The sequence below is a fragment of the Apostichopus japonicus genome, chromosome 13, assembly GCF_037975245.1.
Source record: "Apostichopus japonicus isolate 1M-3 chromosome 13, ASM3797524v1, whole genome shotgun sequence".
Lineage (NCBI taxonomy): Eukaryota > Metazoa > Echinodermata > Holothuroidea > Aspidochirotida > Stichopodidae > Apostichopus > Apostichopus japonicus.
The window spans coordinates 7,591,040-7,608,678 of record NC_092573.1 but is presented as its reverse complement, the minus strand read 5'-3'; the positions used below and the strand labels follow the sequence as shown (position 1 = coordinate 7,608,678).

General features: G+C 36.4%; 1 protein-coding gene across 5 annotated transcripts in view; it reads left to right on the top strand.

The window, feature by feature from the left end:
• LOC139978836 (casein kinase I-like) overlaps positions 1–17,639 on the top strand; it is a 50,642-nt gene that overhangs the window by 25,087 nt on the left and 7,916 nt on the right. For 4 of the 5 annotated variants that reach the window (XM_071989360.1, XM_071989358.1, XM_071989357.1 and 1 more), the window contains exons 4-11: positions 1,472–1,556; positions 3,084–3,232; positions 6,634–6,859; positions 8,824–8,909; positions 9,584–9,668; positions 10,976–11,127; positions 11,751–11,846; positions 13,112–13,308. In XM_071989360.1, coding sequence (XP_071845461.1) covers positions 1,472–1,556; positions 3,084–3,232; positions 6,634–6,859; positions 8,824–8,909; positions 9,584–9,668; positions 10,976–11,127; positions 11,751–11,846; positions 13,112–13,308 — 1,076 coding nt within the window. The remainder of the gene's footprint in view (positions 1–1,471; positions 1,557–3,083; positions 3,233–6,633; positions 6,860–8,823; positions 8,910–9,583; positions 9,669–10,975; positions 11,128–11,750; positions 11,847–13,111; positions 13,309–17,639) is intronic. The other variant, XM_071989361.1, reaches the window with a different exon arrangement.

Below are 17,639 nucleotides of genomic sequence, written 5' to 3'. Positions count from 1 at the left end.
ACCAAGTATAAGAACCTTGTGTGCAGTTTATATTGAATGTTCTAATGTAAACTTTGGCAAGGAAGTGCTAAGACTTTTTGCTCTCTGGTTTTGATTTAAAAGTACACTTTTGTTGTCCTTTTTGGAATAATAAAAAAAAAATTGTCATAAAAGTAGTAATTGAAAAAAAAAATTGAAATATCATAAAATAGCCCTTGTTGTTGAAAAAAAAAACATTAATACTGGAATTTGTGGTATACAATGTATGCAGAAGATCCATTTGGTATGGCAATTTTGAGGTATTGTTCTTGGTTTGCCCCTCCACTAAGGCACATACCTCCTGCTCCACATTGTTTGTTTGCACTGCCTCCTTTGAAGTCAAAATTGATACAATTTTGTGAATGATATTTTCTTGTGTGACACTTACATAATGTTGAACAGATTCACAGAACACTGTCCAAACAGTTAAGGTAGCTCTGTTATGGACAAGGACGCCGCTTGTCTCACTTATCTCTCATATTAACCGTCTTAAGTGTGCCGCACACTACATAACCGATCACGACCCGACACAACTCGTTGTTATGTGGAGAATCTTGGGGTAGTAAGGCAGTGTGCGTGGGTTGAAGACTATGACTGATCATGAATTTGAAGTTGAGTCAGCTTCAGTCTGGAAAACTGGACATGTAGCATTTTCCTGACAACAGTGTGCAGGGGTTGATGACTGAAACTACAGTTTCAACAAATATCCCAGTCATAAGCAGTAACTAGTTGTTGTGTATGCTGATTCATAAATTACATGTGACCTAAACAAGCTCCAGTCATTAACAGCAACTAGTTGTTTTGTATGCTGATTCATAAATTATGTGTGACCTAAACGAGCTCCAGTCATTACCAGCAAGCAGTTGTTATGTATGCTGCTACATAAATTACGTGTTACCTAAAGGAGCTCCAGTCATTTGCCGCAAGCAGTTGTTATATATGCTGATTCATAAATTACGTGTGACCTAAACAAGCTCCAGTCATTAGCAGCAAGCAGTTGTTGTGTAGACTGATTATAAATTACGTTTTACCTAAACAAGCTCCAGTCATTACCAGCAAACAGTTGTTGTGTATGCTGATGCATAAATTACATGTGACCTAAACGAGCTCGTCATGACCAGCAAGCAATTGTTTAAGTATGCTGATTCATAAATTATGTGTGACCTAAACAAGCTCCAGTCATTAGCCGCAAGCAGTCGTACAGTGTGTTTTCAATAAAAAAGACTTTACAAATTTGTCAGGTTTTCCTTGGGACAGCCAGCTGACCTAAATTAGTATTCATTGAGCACACACAGTAACTGTAAGATATAACACACAACTGTAAGATATAACACACTGTTTTCTATTTAAGTTTTCTGTCATTTACAAGTCTCTCATTTTGGCCTACACTGAATAGTGCGATGTCAAGCCGATAGTTTTGATAATTCATTCCTGCCTTTAATTTCTTTTACAGGAGCCTATGAGATCAAGGGCACCACAATTACATTTGGAGTACAGTTTCTATAAGATGCTTGGACAAAAGGGTATGTATGCATCAGGTGAGCTTGCGTCGTCATAATTACCCAATTAAGCGCTTCAAAATTTGTCATCTCTTCCAGGGAATGTTTAATGAATGGTCCAATCATCACGGTCAGTAGAATCATTGCGATAGATGCATGTTTTGATTCATACCAAAGGCAAAATGGCCATCAAGAATAAATGTCTGTAATGAAGGAGCGTGTGCCTTCCATCTTAAGTGTGTGTATGTTTGAAACTAACAAAAAATATATGATGGGTGAACTTCATATTTGGTATGTGGATGCTCCATATAGAGTAGAAGAACCTTAATGATTCCTGCGGGTTCAGAGGTCATTTGAGGTCAGCAGTGGTCAGTCTGAAAACCTTGTAAACATGATAACTCGAAAGCCATAAAGTGGAATGCAGTTTGTGTGTGGTATGTGGATGTACCACATTGTTGTAGAAGATACTCATCTTTTTCTGTGGCATTGGAAGGTCATTTGAGGTCAACAGAAGTCAAAGTCTGAAAACCTTGTATGCAAATAACTCACAAAGTAGAGGTCGGATGAACTCCATATGTAGTACATGGATGCACCTTGTTAAGAACTCTATTGTTTTCTGTCAAGGTTGAAAGTCAACAGAGGTCTAAGTCTGAAAACCTTGTAAGTGCTCAAACTAAAACCATTTCTTTGATGAATTGCTTTTCTGTGTCAATTACTGTCACAGAATATGACCTTTGCACTTTTGAGTGGGTGAAAGGGTTTGTCACTTCCACTAATGACTGGTATCTGTCATCAACTCTCAGAAGGGTAGTACCTTTGCAATGGTCAAGTTATCTAGAAGTCTTTTCTGATGTGCTGTTACCTGACTTTAAGACACATTTTCGTTGCTCTATCAATCAGGTGCTTTCATATAAAGGCAAGGAATCACTAAGTCAGGCTGGTTTTTTGGTTATTAATTGCTGAAGGCAAAAATGAATGTAGTCATAATGTCGTGGAGATTGACCAGTGTGTACGTTAACAAGAAATCTTAAAAGAGGTTTTCTAAACTCTATTACATGGCCTGCTTAGGCAAAACATGAAATGTATACTGTATAATTTGGGAGTTTTTAAAGGATTTAAGACTTCATGTAAAAAGCATCACCTCATGCCTCTAAACTACTGAACCTAAACATATTGTTGCTCACCTCTAGTACTCTACCTAGCAATGTTCACTTCATAACATTATCTACTGTTGTAAATACTGCAGGTTTGTTCACAGTTTGTTTCCTTCCAACTATGCAATCAAATTTGTATTTTGAATGCTCAAGCTTTGAGTTTATTGAAACTTAAATATGTTGACATTCAAGTGTATGTATGAGCTCAGCAATATAATATGACATGCTCTGATGCACTTAATAGTTGAGACAGTTTTCTAGCTCTTGTTGTTGCTGCTATAAAGCCACATGTTAATAAAGTATCACATTTTTTTTTTAATAATGCTTTTTTGAAAGGCATTGAATAGGAACAACACTCTTAGAAATACAGTTAATGTGATCAATCATTTTGTTTCTTCATATTTTTTTACAGAGGGAATTCCCCAAGTACATTACTTTGGTCCATGTGGCAAGTACAATGCAATGGTCCTTGAACTGATGGGCCCCAGTCTAGAAGACCTCTTTGATATATGTGACAGACAATTCTCATTGAAAACAGTCCTGCAAATTGCAATCCAGCTGGTAAGTGTGTATGTACATAGTCAAACATATGTGCAAACTGTGCATCAGGTTTAAGGATAATGACCACTGGTATAGTATTTGTGCGTGTTTTTGTCCCTTCTGTTACTGTTACTGGTCATTTAGCCTTTGAAGAAGATCCTGCTAGGATCGAAACGTCAGGCCAACTTACTTTTACACATTCTCCTACACAGGCTCTCTAGTGGATAAGCAGTTTGCTAACAGTTTTATTTTATTTTGGTATAGTATTGCTATTAGAAGTACAATGAGAGGTCAACAGTACTTAGTCATAATACAAATGGTGGTAATAATAATAATAGTGGTGTCAGTAGTCGTATTTGTAGTGATTCAAATATTGAGTGTATTAATTAGAAATTCAATTCAATTGATTTGTTTCTTCACAATTTAAATACAGAGAAGTTAAATAAATGGCAAAATATACAAACAACATGGACAAATTGTGACAGGAAGCATTCCACAAAATCCAAGGGGCTTATCTAGTAGAGAGCTCTCATAAATAAACAGAGAGAACAAGACAAGAAAAAAAGAACACTTAGATCCACCCACACACCAACATGGTACCCCCCCCCCCCCAATAAATAAATAAATAAATATATATATATTAGAAAAAAGAGGAATACAATAACAAAGGATGGCTACAGCGTACAAAAAACAAACTTGATACTTAAAGTCTTAGTAGTGGTTTATAAGGGATCTTGTAAAGTTGTAACGAAAGGAGTGTACATTATGCTTAGTAGTTAAATATATCTGGAAAGGAATTCCAGGTGCCGACTGCTTGGTGATGCAATATTGTCTTAGAAAAAGTTGGCCGATTACCAGGAAGACGAAGACCATTGTTTTGACGTGTATTAAAATTGGGAACTAGGGAATTACGAAAGAGGAAATTAGCAAAACATAAAGGTATGAGATTGTTGAAGAGGGAATATGTGAAAGTTGCAATATTTACTTTGATAATGTCATTTAATTTTAACAAGCTATGTGACTTAAAATGTGAACGGGTGTGTTCACCTGGAGTAGAAAATGTAATATGTCTGATAGCTCATTTTTGGAGAACAAATAACTTACTTAAAGAGGTATTACTAGTGCCAGACCAAGCAAGGCTACAGTAGCAGAGGTGGGGATCAACGAGAGTTAAATTAATAGCACAAAGAATATGTTTTGGCAATATCTTTTAAGTCTACCGATTATTCCAACGTCTTTAGCAACTTGCAAACACAGGTGAGAAATATGTTCATACCAATTTAGCTTTCAGTCAATGAAGACCCCAAGAAATGTAACACTGGTTGCAGCTTGAAGTATTGCAGCTTTAATTGTACCATTGGTAGTAGAAATAGTTGTAAATGGTGGTGTTAGCAATGGCAGTCCCAATGGTAGTAATGGTAGTGGTGACAGTACAGAACCCTATTGAAAATTGTGGAGGTCAAAGGTTATTTGCGGTCAACATTTAAGTCAAAAGTCTGAAAATCTTATAAACATGATTACTCAATAAGTACATCTTTCAATAAGTACATCTTTCTTTGAGTGAGTGCAAGAATACTATTTATATTGGTAGAGGTCAAAGGTCACATGACGTCAACAGATTAAGTCTGAAACCATTTAGACATAACTCCAATCTTAAAGCTATGATTAATCTGTGAATTCTCCAATGCTATAATTTTTTTTCAAAATTGGTGAACAGTTTGTTCAAATTCAGTTCAGTTTGGTTTTGTGAAGGGGCTCTACAGGTCTTCAACAAATCATAAATTCATCCAGGAAGTGAAATCTGATTCAAAGAGTTCAGATTGTCTTACTTTAAACATGCCTTTAAATGCTCTTATCAGTTTTCACCCTCTGAGCTTTATATCATATGGTCTCAAAATTTGCCATTTTCTCTGATTTATACTAGTAGGTTGCAAAAATATTTCACAGTGTATAAACAATGTCATGTGTCTCTCAGTCATTAATAATAATTATTAAAGGGATTTGTTAGCTCAAACTTGGTAGAAAAGAAAATGTTCAATTATTCATACCTCTATGTGTCTATATTTCACATAGGAAGACTCTTCTTTCTGGATATTGAAATATGTTTGAATAAAAGTTTGTTACTGCGAATTTAATGCTTGATGCCTACAAGGGTGTGCTACAAATAAGAGCTGGAAATTTCTGATCTTTTCTGGTTGTCACTTACAGTAATACTTGGACAATCTTAATTCACTTGCACTTCATTAGTCAAAATAGTTATTTTGAATTGTGAGCACATTGTATGGCAACGAATGACAGCGTCAACTGGCTTTCTGGTTGGATTTTCCGACAGCTGGAACCAATTTCAGTCACTATTTACAAAGCACTGTCTAAGTATCCAGGGCACACAGTTAAGAAAAGTGACATAATCTTAAATGAGGTTTTGTTCTGTTACACACACATAACATACTGTGGAATGGTTATGGTTATATGGTGTATACCTCGTTGCAAAATTCAAGTGAAGCACAACCTCGCTGATGTAGTTGGTGGTTCTAAATGGCTCTTTAATGTTACTGAAGAGCAATCTGTGGAGGCCTTGTAAGCATGATATCTCTAGAAGGGAACTTTCAGATGCCTATAAGATGTATCGAATTACATCATCAAAACCACAGTGCTATTTATGCATTTCTTGTATTACCTTTATGTAAGGCATAATTTTGCGATCAATATGGCATAAGTGTGTATAAATGTTTGTGTGATGTCTTGATTGTACAAAAGTTATCTCCCAAAAGACATTTTGTACAGACTATTGCTCCATAACAAGTTCAAGTAGCCTGTGATTGAATTGTTGGAGATCAAATATCACCAGAGGTCAGAATGTGTAGCCTTGTTAGCACAATATTGAAACTTTTTTATGTTTATAAGCAGCTGCCCTAGGTTGACTACATGAAACCAATTGTTTGTTGTGGAGGCCAGAGGCATGCAGTGGTCAAATATATGTTAAACCTAGGTTGTAAAAACAGTATGTCAGGGATATAAATCTTGGATATACCTTTAAGTCGTGTGAGTTTGATCCATGTTGAGTAGATGACTCTTATGTTGATCACCACAAGTCAAAATGTTGAAACCTTGTAAACATTGGGAAACTGATACATCTCAGATATTATCCTTTGTTCCCCCTGTATTGAGTAGATGAAGCCTCATGCTTGTGGAGATCAAAGTTCAGTCAACATTTGGGAAACCTTGTTAGCATGACATTTCAAAAAAGGAGTGTGAGTAATACTAGTAGTACTAATGGTGCAGGTGGCAGTAATCAGTTTGGGATTGTTGCTGGTAACATTGTAAGTAGTTGTAGCAATGATAATAGTAACTATTAAATATGGTAGTATTGATTTTCTACCATTTTCATGTATATTTTATTTTGTTTTTCCTTTCTCATACAGCTCCACAGAATAGAGTATGTACATAGCAAACACCTCATCTACAGAGATATCAAACCAGAGAACTTTCTGATCGGCAGAAATAACCAACACATCATCCATATCATTGACTTCGGATTAGCCAAAGAATACATAGATCCAGAAACGAACAGGCACATACCCTACCGAGAGCACAAGAGTCTTACAGGGACAGCCAGGTATATGAGCATCAACACACACTTAGGCAAAGGTAATTATGCTCTTCTTAGTATTGTTTACTACAGCAAACCCATTTGTTCCACTGCATTTTTGTATCAGTGAAAAAAATGATAAAATGTTGCAACCATTAAGTTAACTAAATACTGAAGTTGGCTGACTTCATATCACTTGTAATTGCAACAGGAAATTTGCACTGACTTACTGGAATTTGGTTGACTTCATTTCCCTTGTGATTTGTATTAACCTTTCTTAGACTAGCTTACTGGAACTACCCTTGTAATTGCAACAGGAAACCTGACATCTGGAATTTGGTTGACTTCATCACCCAGTAAAATTTGGTCGTTTTTGTGAAAGATACTTATACTCAAACATGTTAAGTGATAAAGAATATTATTTGTACATGTTATTCACTAAGTGGTAACATATGTTACTCATACATGTTACTTACTAAGTGGTAACATATTTTACTTGTACAAGTTACTTTCAGAGTGGTAACTGATGTTACTCATACATGTTACTTAATGATTGGTAAAAAATTTTACTCAAACATGTTACTTTTAAATGAGTGGTAACAGATGTTACTTGTGGTAACAAATATTATTCATACATGTTATTTACTCAGTGGTGACAAATGTTACTTGTACATGTTAATTTCTGAGTGGTAACATATTACTCATACATGTTAGTTATGCAGTGGTAACAGATGAACTTTTCGTGGTAACAGATGTTACTCATACATGTTATTTACTCAGTGGTACCAGATGTTACTCGCACATGTCACGTAATGAGTGGTAACATATGTTACTTGAACATGTTACTTTCAGAGTGGTAATAGATGTTACTGACCAATTACTTAGTGAATGGTAACAGATGTAACTCATACATGTTACTGAGTGGTAACAGACGTTACTCGTACATGTTACTCAATGAGTGGTAACAGATGTTACTTGTGGTAACATGTTACTCATACATGTTACTGAGTGGTAACAGACGTTACTCGTACATGTTACTCAATGAGTGGTAACAGATGTTACTCGTGGTAACATGTTACTCATACATGTTACTGACTGGTAACAGACGTTACTCGTACATGTTACTCAATGAGTGGTAACAGATGTTACTCGTGGTAACATGTTACTCATACATGTTACTGAGTGGTAACAGACGTTATTCGTACATGTTACTCAATGAGTGGTAACAGATGATACTTGTGGTAACATGTTACTCATACATGTTACTGAGTGGGTAACAGATGTTACTCGTACATGTTACTCAATTAGTGGTAACAGATGTTAGTCGTGGTAACATAAATTACTCATACATGTAACCTACTAAGTGGTAACATATGTTACTTGTACATGTTACTTTCAGAGTGGTAATAGATGTTACTGACCAGTTACTTAGTGAATGGTAACAGATGTAACTCATACATGTTAGTGAGTGGTAACAGACGTTACTCGTACATGTTACTCAATGAGTGGTAACAGCTGTTACTCGTGGTAACAGATGTTACTTATAGATGTTACTTACTGAGTGGTAACAAATGTTACTTGTACATGTTATTTACTGTTACTTGTGCATGTATGTTACATACTGAGTGGTAACAGATGTTAAGTCAAACATGCTGCAGCCTCAGTTCTAAGAACTTATGATGTTGCCTTTTTAATGAGTATTTAATGGTATCTCCAGTATCGTACAAAGACAAAACTTTCTTGCAGGTGACAAAAGGTGTTTTATTCATTGTAGGGCAGGTAAAGAAAGGTTTATCTACTCTCCTCTCTTCTCAATCATTCATAGATCGTTACTAGTTTCAGTAAATAATGTTCAATCTCGGGATAAATACGCAAACAGGTAACATGAGATCTGCTGGAGTGCTGCAATGGACCAGCGGCAAGTGAAGTTTATCTGCAAATAGCACTTTGGTCCTCTTGGTATTATATTAAGATTTGTGGCTTAAAATTGTAGCATTCCTTTTCTCTATTTTCATTTCCACAGAGCAAAGCAGAAGGGATGATTTGGAGGCATTAGGTCATATGTTTATGTACTTCCTAAGGGGTAGCTTACCATGGCAAGGTTTAAAGGTAATATTACTACACATAATAGAAGATCAGACTGAGGGTTGTATTTTGTGAAGATTGTTACTTTCTGGTTTCCCGAAAGGGAAACCTATAGAGTCACTCTTACCGACCTTGCAAAATTGTGAGGGGCACCGTGGATTGCAAAGTCGGCAATGACTATAATGCAGATCACGAAATACACCGATAATTTCTATTAAGGTTAGATTTGTCCTACATGGCAACATGCAGGAATGCTGTACTCAAAAGCCGAAGACTTTGTTGGTACAAATCCTTTGGCTTCAATACCGCACTAATTACCTTCAGTAAACATTTCATCCTGTAGTTTTGATCCAGTACTCGCTTCTACAAAGTAAAGCTAGGATAACCATTCACAATTGGCGTGTATCAACTTTATTACATTATCACAATAACTAGAAAGTAATGCTAGGATAACTTTCATACTCGACGGCTGTATCCACCTGTTATTCACAAAGAAGTAGTGTGAAACTTTACAGAGCAACATTCCTAATTTTATACCAAACTGCATATATGAGTTTGATTCAGCGATCTGCAATGAAACTAACCCTTAATCAATGTTATGCATATTTAAAAGTAACTTACACCCGATGTACTGTGTATGTCAAATGTAACTATGACTCAATTGCCAATCAACTTGTATATCTCTTTCGCTATAATAGGCCGACACTCTCAAGGAAAGATATCAAAAGATAGGAGACACAAAGCGGAATACGCCCATCGAAGCCCTCTGCGAAAATTGGCCAGGTCAGTTATATTAATGGCTGTGTTATTATCCATTGTTTGCCTTATGTCAATATATGATATCAATAAGTAAACAGTAAGTAATGTGACATCAGTTTCAGAGTTATTGTGTTGTCAGCATACAAGCTAACACTGCTGATTGTGCAACAAAAACATCTGCATACAGTCATAACATACATAGCTTTGTATGCTTATATATGTATACCAGGTTTGTATGGTTATATTTACCAGCTATGTATGCTTATATACTAGCTTTGTATGCTTATCTATATATACCAGCTTTGCCCATAAAATGAGCTTTTGAATTTGAGGCAATGCCTTTCATACTTTCATTTTGATCACACCTCAACTTGAGTGTTTTATTATTTTGTGAACCCTTTAGATGGTTAACTTCAAATTTATGCAACTTATAGTGTGTTGAGTTTATGAGAAAAAATATTTTCTATGTAAACAAAAAGATCACAAATGGTAGCGATTGAAAAGAGAGAAATAGGGAGACTGAACTTTTACAAAATGTGTACATACCTATTACCTCAGTCAGTGGTAAGTTTGACTAGTGAACCCCAGATTAAACTATTACAACAGACAGTTGGTCTGGTAATATGAGGTGAAATAAGTATAATTTAGGCCAAAAAACACTTATGGCATAGTAGGCTTAACTATTCCCCTATTAAGACTCCTTTGCAGGTTGAAATAATCTAGATATGAAAAATTCCTTTCAATAACCCCATTGTTTTACGTATTGTGAAATATCACAGCTTGCAATGAAGAGCAGTGTTGCCTACATTACTTATAATGCTGACTGAAGGCTGAAAATCTGCATCTGTGCATATATGCTAGAGAAGGACCATCTCTAGCAAGTATGCAAATATTGTTGTTAATGAGTGCCAGTCCATCTCTAGCAAGTATGCAAATACTGCTCTTACTGAGCTTCAGCAAATCTCTAGCAAGTATGCAAATATTGCTGTTACTGAGTGTCAGTCCATTTCTAGCAAGTATGCAAATACTGCTAATACAGCAAATCTCTAGCAAGTATGCAGATACTACTGTTACTGAGTGTCAGTCCATCTCTATCATATATGCACAAATACTTCTGTTACTGAGTCACAGCCCATATAGCAAGTACACAAATACTACTGCTATTTAGTGTCAGGCCATCTCTAGAATGCGTTCAGATAGTAACTTAAGGTTATCAATTTTTGGAACAAAAACAGGCCTCATATAATGTAAGTAAATGATATAAATCCAGCTCATAGATAGGTCAGAGATGTTCAATTCAGATGGTTTCTTTTCTCCCATTGCTCTTCCAGAGGAGCTAGCGACGTACCTTCGTTATGTGAGGCGATTAGATTTCTTTGAACAGCCTGACTACAATTACTTGAGGAAGCTCTTTCAAGATTTGCAATCAAGTAAAGGCTACCCACATGATGCAAAAGAGTTTGACTGGTCTGGGAAACAGTTTGTAAGTATTTATGAGAGACATACCTTTCCCAGTGATATTAGAGAATTGGTTAGAAACTTGTTTCTGGAGTACCATCCAGGTTCAATGACCCGGGATATAGTGTCACTAATTTTGTCAGTGAACGTATAATTACTTCTCTGAGCTTTTTTTTCTGTGATTCACTCACATTGTAGTTATTTTGTTGATCCAGCAGCAACCACAACTTTGTCTGGTATACTTAATATTGAGCTATAAAAGAATTGCTACACCATTTCTGTAGTTCTCCAATTGACAGACATTGAACACACTGATGATAACCATGATTGCTCCAATATCAAGACAGTCGTAAAGTAATGGGGAATATGTAAAGTAGGGACCGTAAATGACCACTTTCCTGGTGAAAGACTGATTGAAGGGATATCAGACATGCACAGAATAACAACGTTTTTCAGATTCTCAATTTATTTTGCCATTCTAGATTTATTTTCCTGTGGCAGTTACTATCTTGTGAGCTGAAATTAAGCCCAATTATTTCACCAAGCAAGAAATGTTTCCGGTTTGATTAGTAGATTTCTAATCATCATCACTGACCATGCATCTACAAGTGAACTAATAATGGCTGATGCTCTTTCTTTCTTGATTAGGCTACTCATATTCCAGTAAGCCCGAGTGATGGCACATCCTCCACACCCAAGGATTCACACACCGGTCATAGAGATCAGTCCAACAGACCTTCAAGGGTAAGGGGAAAAAGAACGCAAATCTGGAGCTATTCTTTTATCAAACATCTTGAGTCATTTTACAATTAAAAGAGATTTGTATGGATGATGACTTAGCATAGTACTTGCTACTGTTATTGTTACACCTACAACATAGTTGATAGGATTATAAAACTGGTCATTCAAATCTACACTAAAGGGTAGGGGGAGGGGGAGTGTCATTATAACAAGTGTGTTGCTTTATCTCAATACATATACTACTTATTGAGATATTGTGGTGCTTGACTGCAACATGGTTTTTTCCTCTTCTGCTGCCAGATCTCTTGGGCAACTCTTTGAAAGTTTGACACTGATTTTCACATGAGTTACAAAAGTTACCGTTTTTTTTTGTAGCCTAAAATCATTGCAGAGACAGCTTGTTAGGCATTTATACTTTATTTTGGTGCATGAAACGCATCTCTTATGTAAGCTTACAGTAACCACCATACATGGGCTCTGACCATTCTAAAATGCTCTCGAGCATAGCTAGTGAAGAGATAAACAAAGGATGATGTGCTTCAGAAGTAGCATCATTTACCAAGTTTAAGAGCTATGGTAGCTACTGACACATTGACTGAACAAATGTGTAGCATACAGTGTAACATATGTGGCAGTGATGTCACTAGCCTGAAAGTGACTGACAGTTTCCTTACCTGTGTAAAAGTAAGTGGGCCTGACATTCGATCCTAGCTGGATCTTCTTCCGAAGGCCACTTACCTTTACACATTCTCTTACAGAGGCTCTTTAGTGGATAAGCAGTTTGCTAACAGTTTTTGTTTCATTTTGAGTTTCCATACCTGTCAGTAGACCAGATTTCAGCCATTTATTCCTTAAACCATTTATTAACCTTTTAGTTACATCTTTATGATAATATTTATAAATAAACATTTTGGTTGTTAACCTTGAGACACCTATTTACATATATTTCAATAGTTATGCTGTTGAATAATAAATGTAAAGCCATACCATGGAGCTACACTAGTCTAGACAACTATGATTGCACTCTTGAACATAAATGTTTGCTAGGAAATGCTCTTTAAGCTAGTTTCTGTTTGTTGCAGTAGACTTCATGGAAATTAAGGTTTCATCTTGACAACTTTGCCCTTAAGGATTCTGTCATATTTGTAATCACATTTTTAACTAAATGCTCTATGCATGAAACCAATGCGATACCTTACAATACCTGTTTTAACCGATTCACAGAGCATCAAAGTACTAGGGGTCTGTGTTTTTCTTCTTCTTCTTAGGCACAACCAGATAAGAAAGCTTGGCCAGATCAACCACACAGACATCCTAACTTACAGCCACCAGGAGCCATGGACAGACATGGCTCAGTCCAGGTGGTGAGCTCAACAAATGGGGACCTGGGCCCAGATGATTTTACTGCGGGTCAGTCTCATGCACCGATAGCACCTCCAGAGGTAGATGTGGTGGAAGACACAAAGTAAGTCAAGAAAATCAAACATGAATCTCCTCAAAGGCCCCCTCTTGTTCAAACTCTTATACTTTCTCTATCTTCACTGGTTTGGGAGCAGATTCATTGAGGCAGTTGAAGGAAACAAAAAACTGAATAATAAAGCACCTCTATCACTCTTTGACAATATTATGAACCATATTTGAAAGGAAAGTTTGCAAACAATTCTAAAGTGCATGACATGTGTAACTGCAATGAAACACTGAAGCACCAATGACAATGTCAGGTTAAAATTAATGGTTGAGAGTAAATTGACTCACCAGGATAGCACAAGGAAATCTCTGTATGAAATGTGCTTGTGCTGAATATGGTTTGAGACATATGATTATTGACTGGCAGTAAATGCAGTATTTCAGTGTTTGGGTTCTTAATTGTAGAGATAAATATACTTACATCTACTTAATTTTTGGATAAAATTACTTCTGCATGTCTTGGGGCACCATGGATGCCCAACTTACAAAAATGGACCCCTGCCATCCACAAACATACAGTACCGCTTTTAAGTAAATGAGAAAACCGCGCTCTTAATCGCGCTCTGTGCATTTAAACCGCGCTCTATCTTTTGTTAAAACCCGCATTGAAATGCAGTTAATTGCGGGGAACTGTTTATCAGAGCGCAGATTCCGTCGGAAGGCTTCCCTAATTCTATTCATGCCAGCTAAAAGTGTGAAGTTCATTGTTACCGTCAGACGGTCAATGGCTGTAATCCTACTTAATTCCTTCCAATCCGGTAACAAAAGAATATCGATCGTCGCCGGTAGAAAGAAGACCGAGGGTTTATACTCGGCCAAGGGAAGGGATAGTGTATAAACATATCTTATACTGTTTAAATTCAACGTACAATACAATCAACGAGCCGCCCCGAATTCGCTCCGCTTACGTATAACTTCTATATATATTGCACGTCGAAAACCCGAGTTTTTACACACAGAATTCCCATTGACATTGGTCACGGAACATAAGTAGGTCATCGACATTCGAACTTGGCAACTTGCCCAAGTTCATTGCACCATGGGAACAACACAACAAATTGTACATGATTGTACATTTTCTAAAAAACGTACGATATTTTTCACAAAAATTGATGATTAGATAAGTGCTTCCTCACAATCAACGAGCCGCCCCGAATTCGTTCCGCTTACGTATAACTTCTATATATATTGCACGTGGAAAACCCGAGTTTTTACACACAGAATTCCCATTGACATTGGTCACGGAACATAAGTAGGTCATCGACATTCGAACTTGGCAACTTGCCCAAGTTCATTGCACCATGGCAACGACACAACAAATTGTACATGATTGTACATTTTCCCGCCATCTGGACGCCAAGTTATAACTTTTGGTGTAATATGCAAATTATGAATGGTAGTGTACTGCGCGGTTAAAACTTAAACTATTGCGACACACACAAATTCTGTGTGTTGTAGAAGTAACTTTTGTTTCAAATGTAAAGTACTGTATGGTAGGCCTACTATAATTTATAAAAGACGGTTTTCCTCAGGCCATAGGGAAAAGGGATGTTTCGGTGAACTCGATCTCTTTAGTACTTGGATACTTAAAATGACCATGTACATGCAGTTTCTATTTCTCTTTAGTAAGCTCTAATCATCATTTTTATCCTTTGCGGATCTTTATTGGAATAAATTCGAAATGTATTGCTTGACGCCAGTATTTAACGGTAAGCATTTCTTAAATTGTCGACTGAGCTTCAAAATCCATTTTCAAACAAGTCTGTTAATTTTCATGAAGGTTTTATAAAAAATCGACATACAGCTAGGGAACAAAAGCTGTTCTATAGTATCCAAATAAAATACATGTTTCTCGTACTGAGATCTGAAAAAAAACGGGCGGCCATTTTTCTTCTTTTCATGCACTGCTACTAGTTTGGAATATGTTCCAACCTTTACAAAATAATTTTTAAGGATAGTTTAGATTTCTTGTAATCCGAAAAGAAACTGGGGAATCAGGAAAAAAGGAGGCTCATCAATTGCGCGGACGAGAAACATGTTTTGAATTTAACCGGCCCTGCTTCAAATTTGTTGGGTGGAAGTTCTTTTTTCTTTTCATTCTGCTGGAACCAATGGTAATTTATATAAAAAATTCACACAAGAAACGCTTAGTAACACTTTATTATTTCTTCAAAATGTTGCCAACTATTTAAAGTAAACTTATCCTCCGTCATAACAGAAATAAGACCTGAAGTTGTGCTGTCGTCTCTTTCTGAACAGGGAGATCCATGTGGTCTTGCCAGATATTTAATGCGTAAAATATTTACACCATATGAGCTTTTAAATTGTAATGTTAATGGGATTAAGAAAAATGCACTTAATAAGGATAGGGTATTTGCAATTAGGAAATGTATTATGGAGCAGTTTCATGTACCACTTCACATTCAGAAAAGAGTTTGGGGACAGTGCGTTAAAAAGATGGACACAGCCAACAGAAATGCTAAGAGATACTTAGCAATGGCAGTCAAATCTTGAAGTACAGTATTTTTGGGTATATTCCATTTTCCTTTTTTTTTGTCATCATATATTTAAGTTATTCTTGATGTGAAACCTTTGAAGACTGTAGTCAAAAAGAACTACATGTTAATTTTGATCCCTTGCATGGTAATTTTAATATTTTACTTATTGTATTTTTCAATGTTGCTGCCTTTGTAAGTGCAATGTTTCCTAGTCTAATAGACAGTGTGTTGCTTTTAGTTTGCTTCTCTAAGCGTGACACTGTTGTACTGTTTTCTTTTATAGTATTAATTTATTTGCTTTGTGAGTGCAAAGCTTCCTAGCCTAATGTGTGCCTAACTTTTCTTTTAGAATATTTAAAAGATTTACAGAAAATACAGACTGTTTGTTTCTTTTTAGTTTGCATTTCTAAGCTTTAACAATGTTGCATGATTATTCTTATTTTATAATAATTTGCTTTTTTTTTTAAACAAGCATTTGTGCTTAGAATTCTTTTTCATTTTGGTTTCCAGGATATAACTACAATTATTCTCTTTACAACTCCTTTCAGTTAGTGACAACCTTCGCATTCGTAAGCCTATGAACAGAACTCTATAAAAAATAAAATAAAATCAGTGCAACGTTTCCTGGCCTAATGTGCCTAAAGTTCACACAAAACGCGGGGCCTAATGTTACTACTTAAAATGATATGTTACCCCGAAAGGATAAGGCACGAAGTTTCCTTCTTGCTTTTTATTACTTCTGGTAACCATAACATATTGGGGAATAAAATAAAAATGTATAAAAAAGGTTTTGCCCTTCAACACGAAACTATTCTCGTTTAAAACTTTCAGTCGAAGTCTTGAACTTCGTACTCGTACACTGGCCTAATGTGCCTAAACTCAACACAAAACGCGAGGCCTAATGTTACTACAAAAAATGGTCCGTTAATATTACGGCGAAAGGATAAGACACGAAGTTTCCTTCTTGCTTTTTATTACTTCTGGTTACCAGAACATATCGGGGAATAAAATAAACACGTATTAAAAGGTTTTGCCCTTCAACACGAAACTATTCTCGATTAAACTTTCTTTCCGTCAAAGTTGGTAAACTTCGTTTAAAATTGTGATGTTTATAACGGGTGTTGGTTACAAGCGATAGGTTTACACTACCTCCACGCTATGAATAGCGTTGTATCGATCGGTTCACTCCCATTGTGTCGGTGGTGAATAGCGAGCGAGGGGAATTCGCGTTCCTTTGTTTGGAACGCGGGGAAATCGCGTTCCTTTATTTGGAGCGCGGTTAAGTACAGTTAAGCTGCGTTTTGCGCTGAATCGCGCTAATCTCTTCCAATTTACTTAAAAGCGGTACTGTAGCTGCTCAAGCCTCTACTGCCAAAATCAAATTTCTAGCTAGAATGGATGTTGTGATCTGTTTATTCTATCCTTTTGACTTGAGTAGTAAGAAGTAGTCACCACTGGAGATGCTTTATTCCCTTCTCAAGGCAAAAAGGAATCTACCCGATTGTGTGTTTGTCTGCATATATATGTCTGTTTGTCTGTGATGCCCTGGCTTGTAAAATTTATTATTTAGAAAGTACATTGTGGTTTAATATCATACTTCATGGTATGTGAATCCACCTTAATGAATACAAGAGCCCTATTGTTTTCTGTGTCCATTAAAGTTCATTTGTGGTCACAAGAAGTAATTAGTAATGTCCAGAAGGTAAGCATTGCCTTAAGTAAGTTATCCCCAATTCTGCAAATTACAAGAGGACAACTTACCTTTTCCTTCCCTGTTCTCCCACCCCACCCCCCCCCCCCCCATTAGCCAGGATTTTGGGTGGCACCTGAC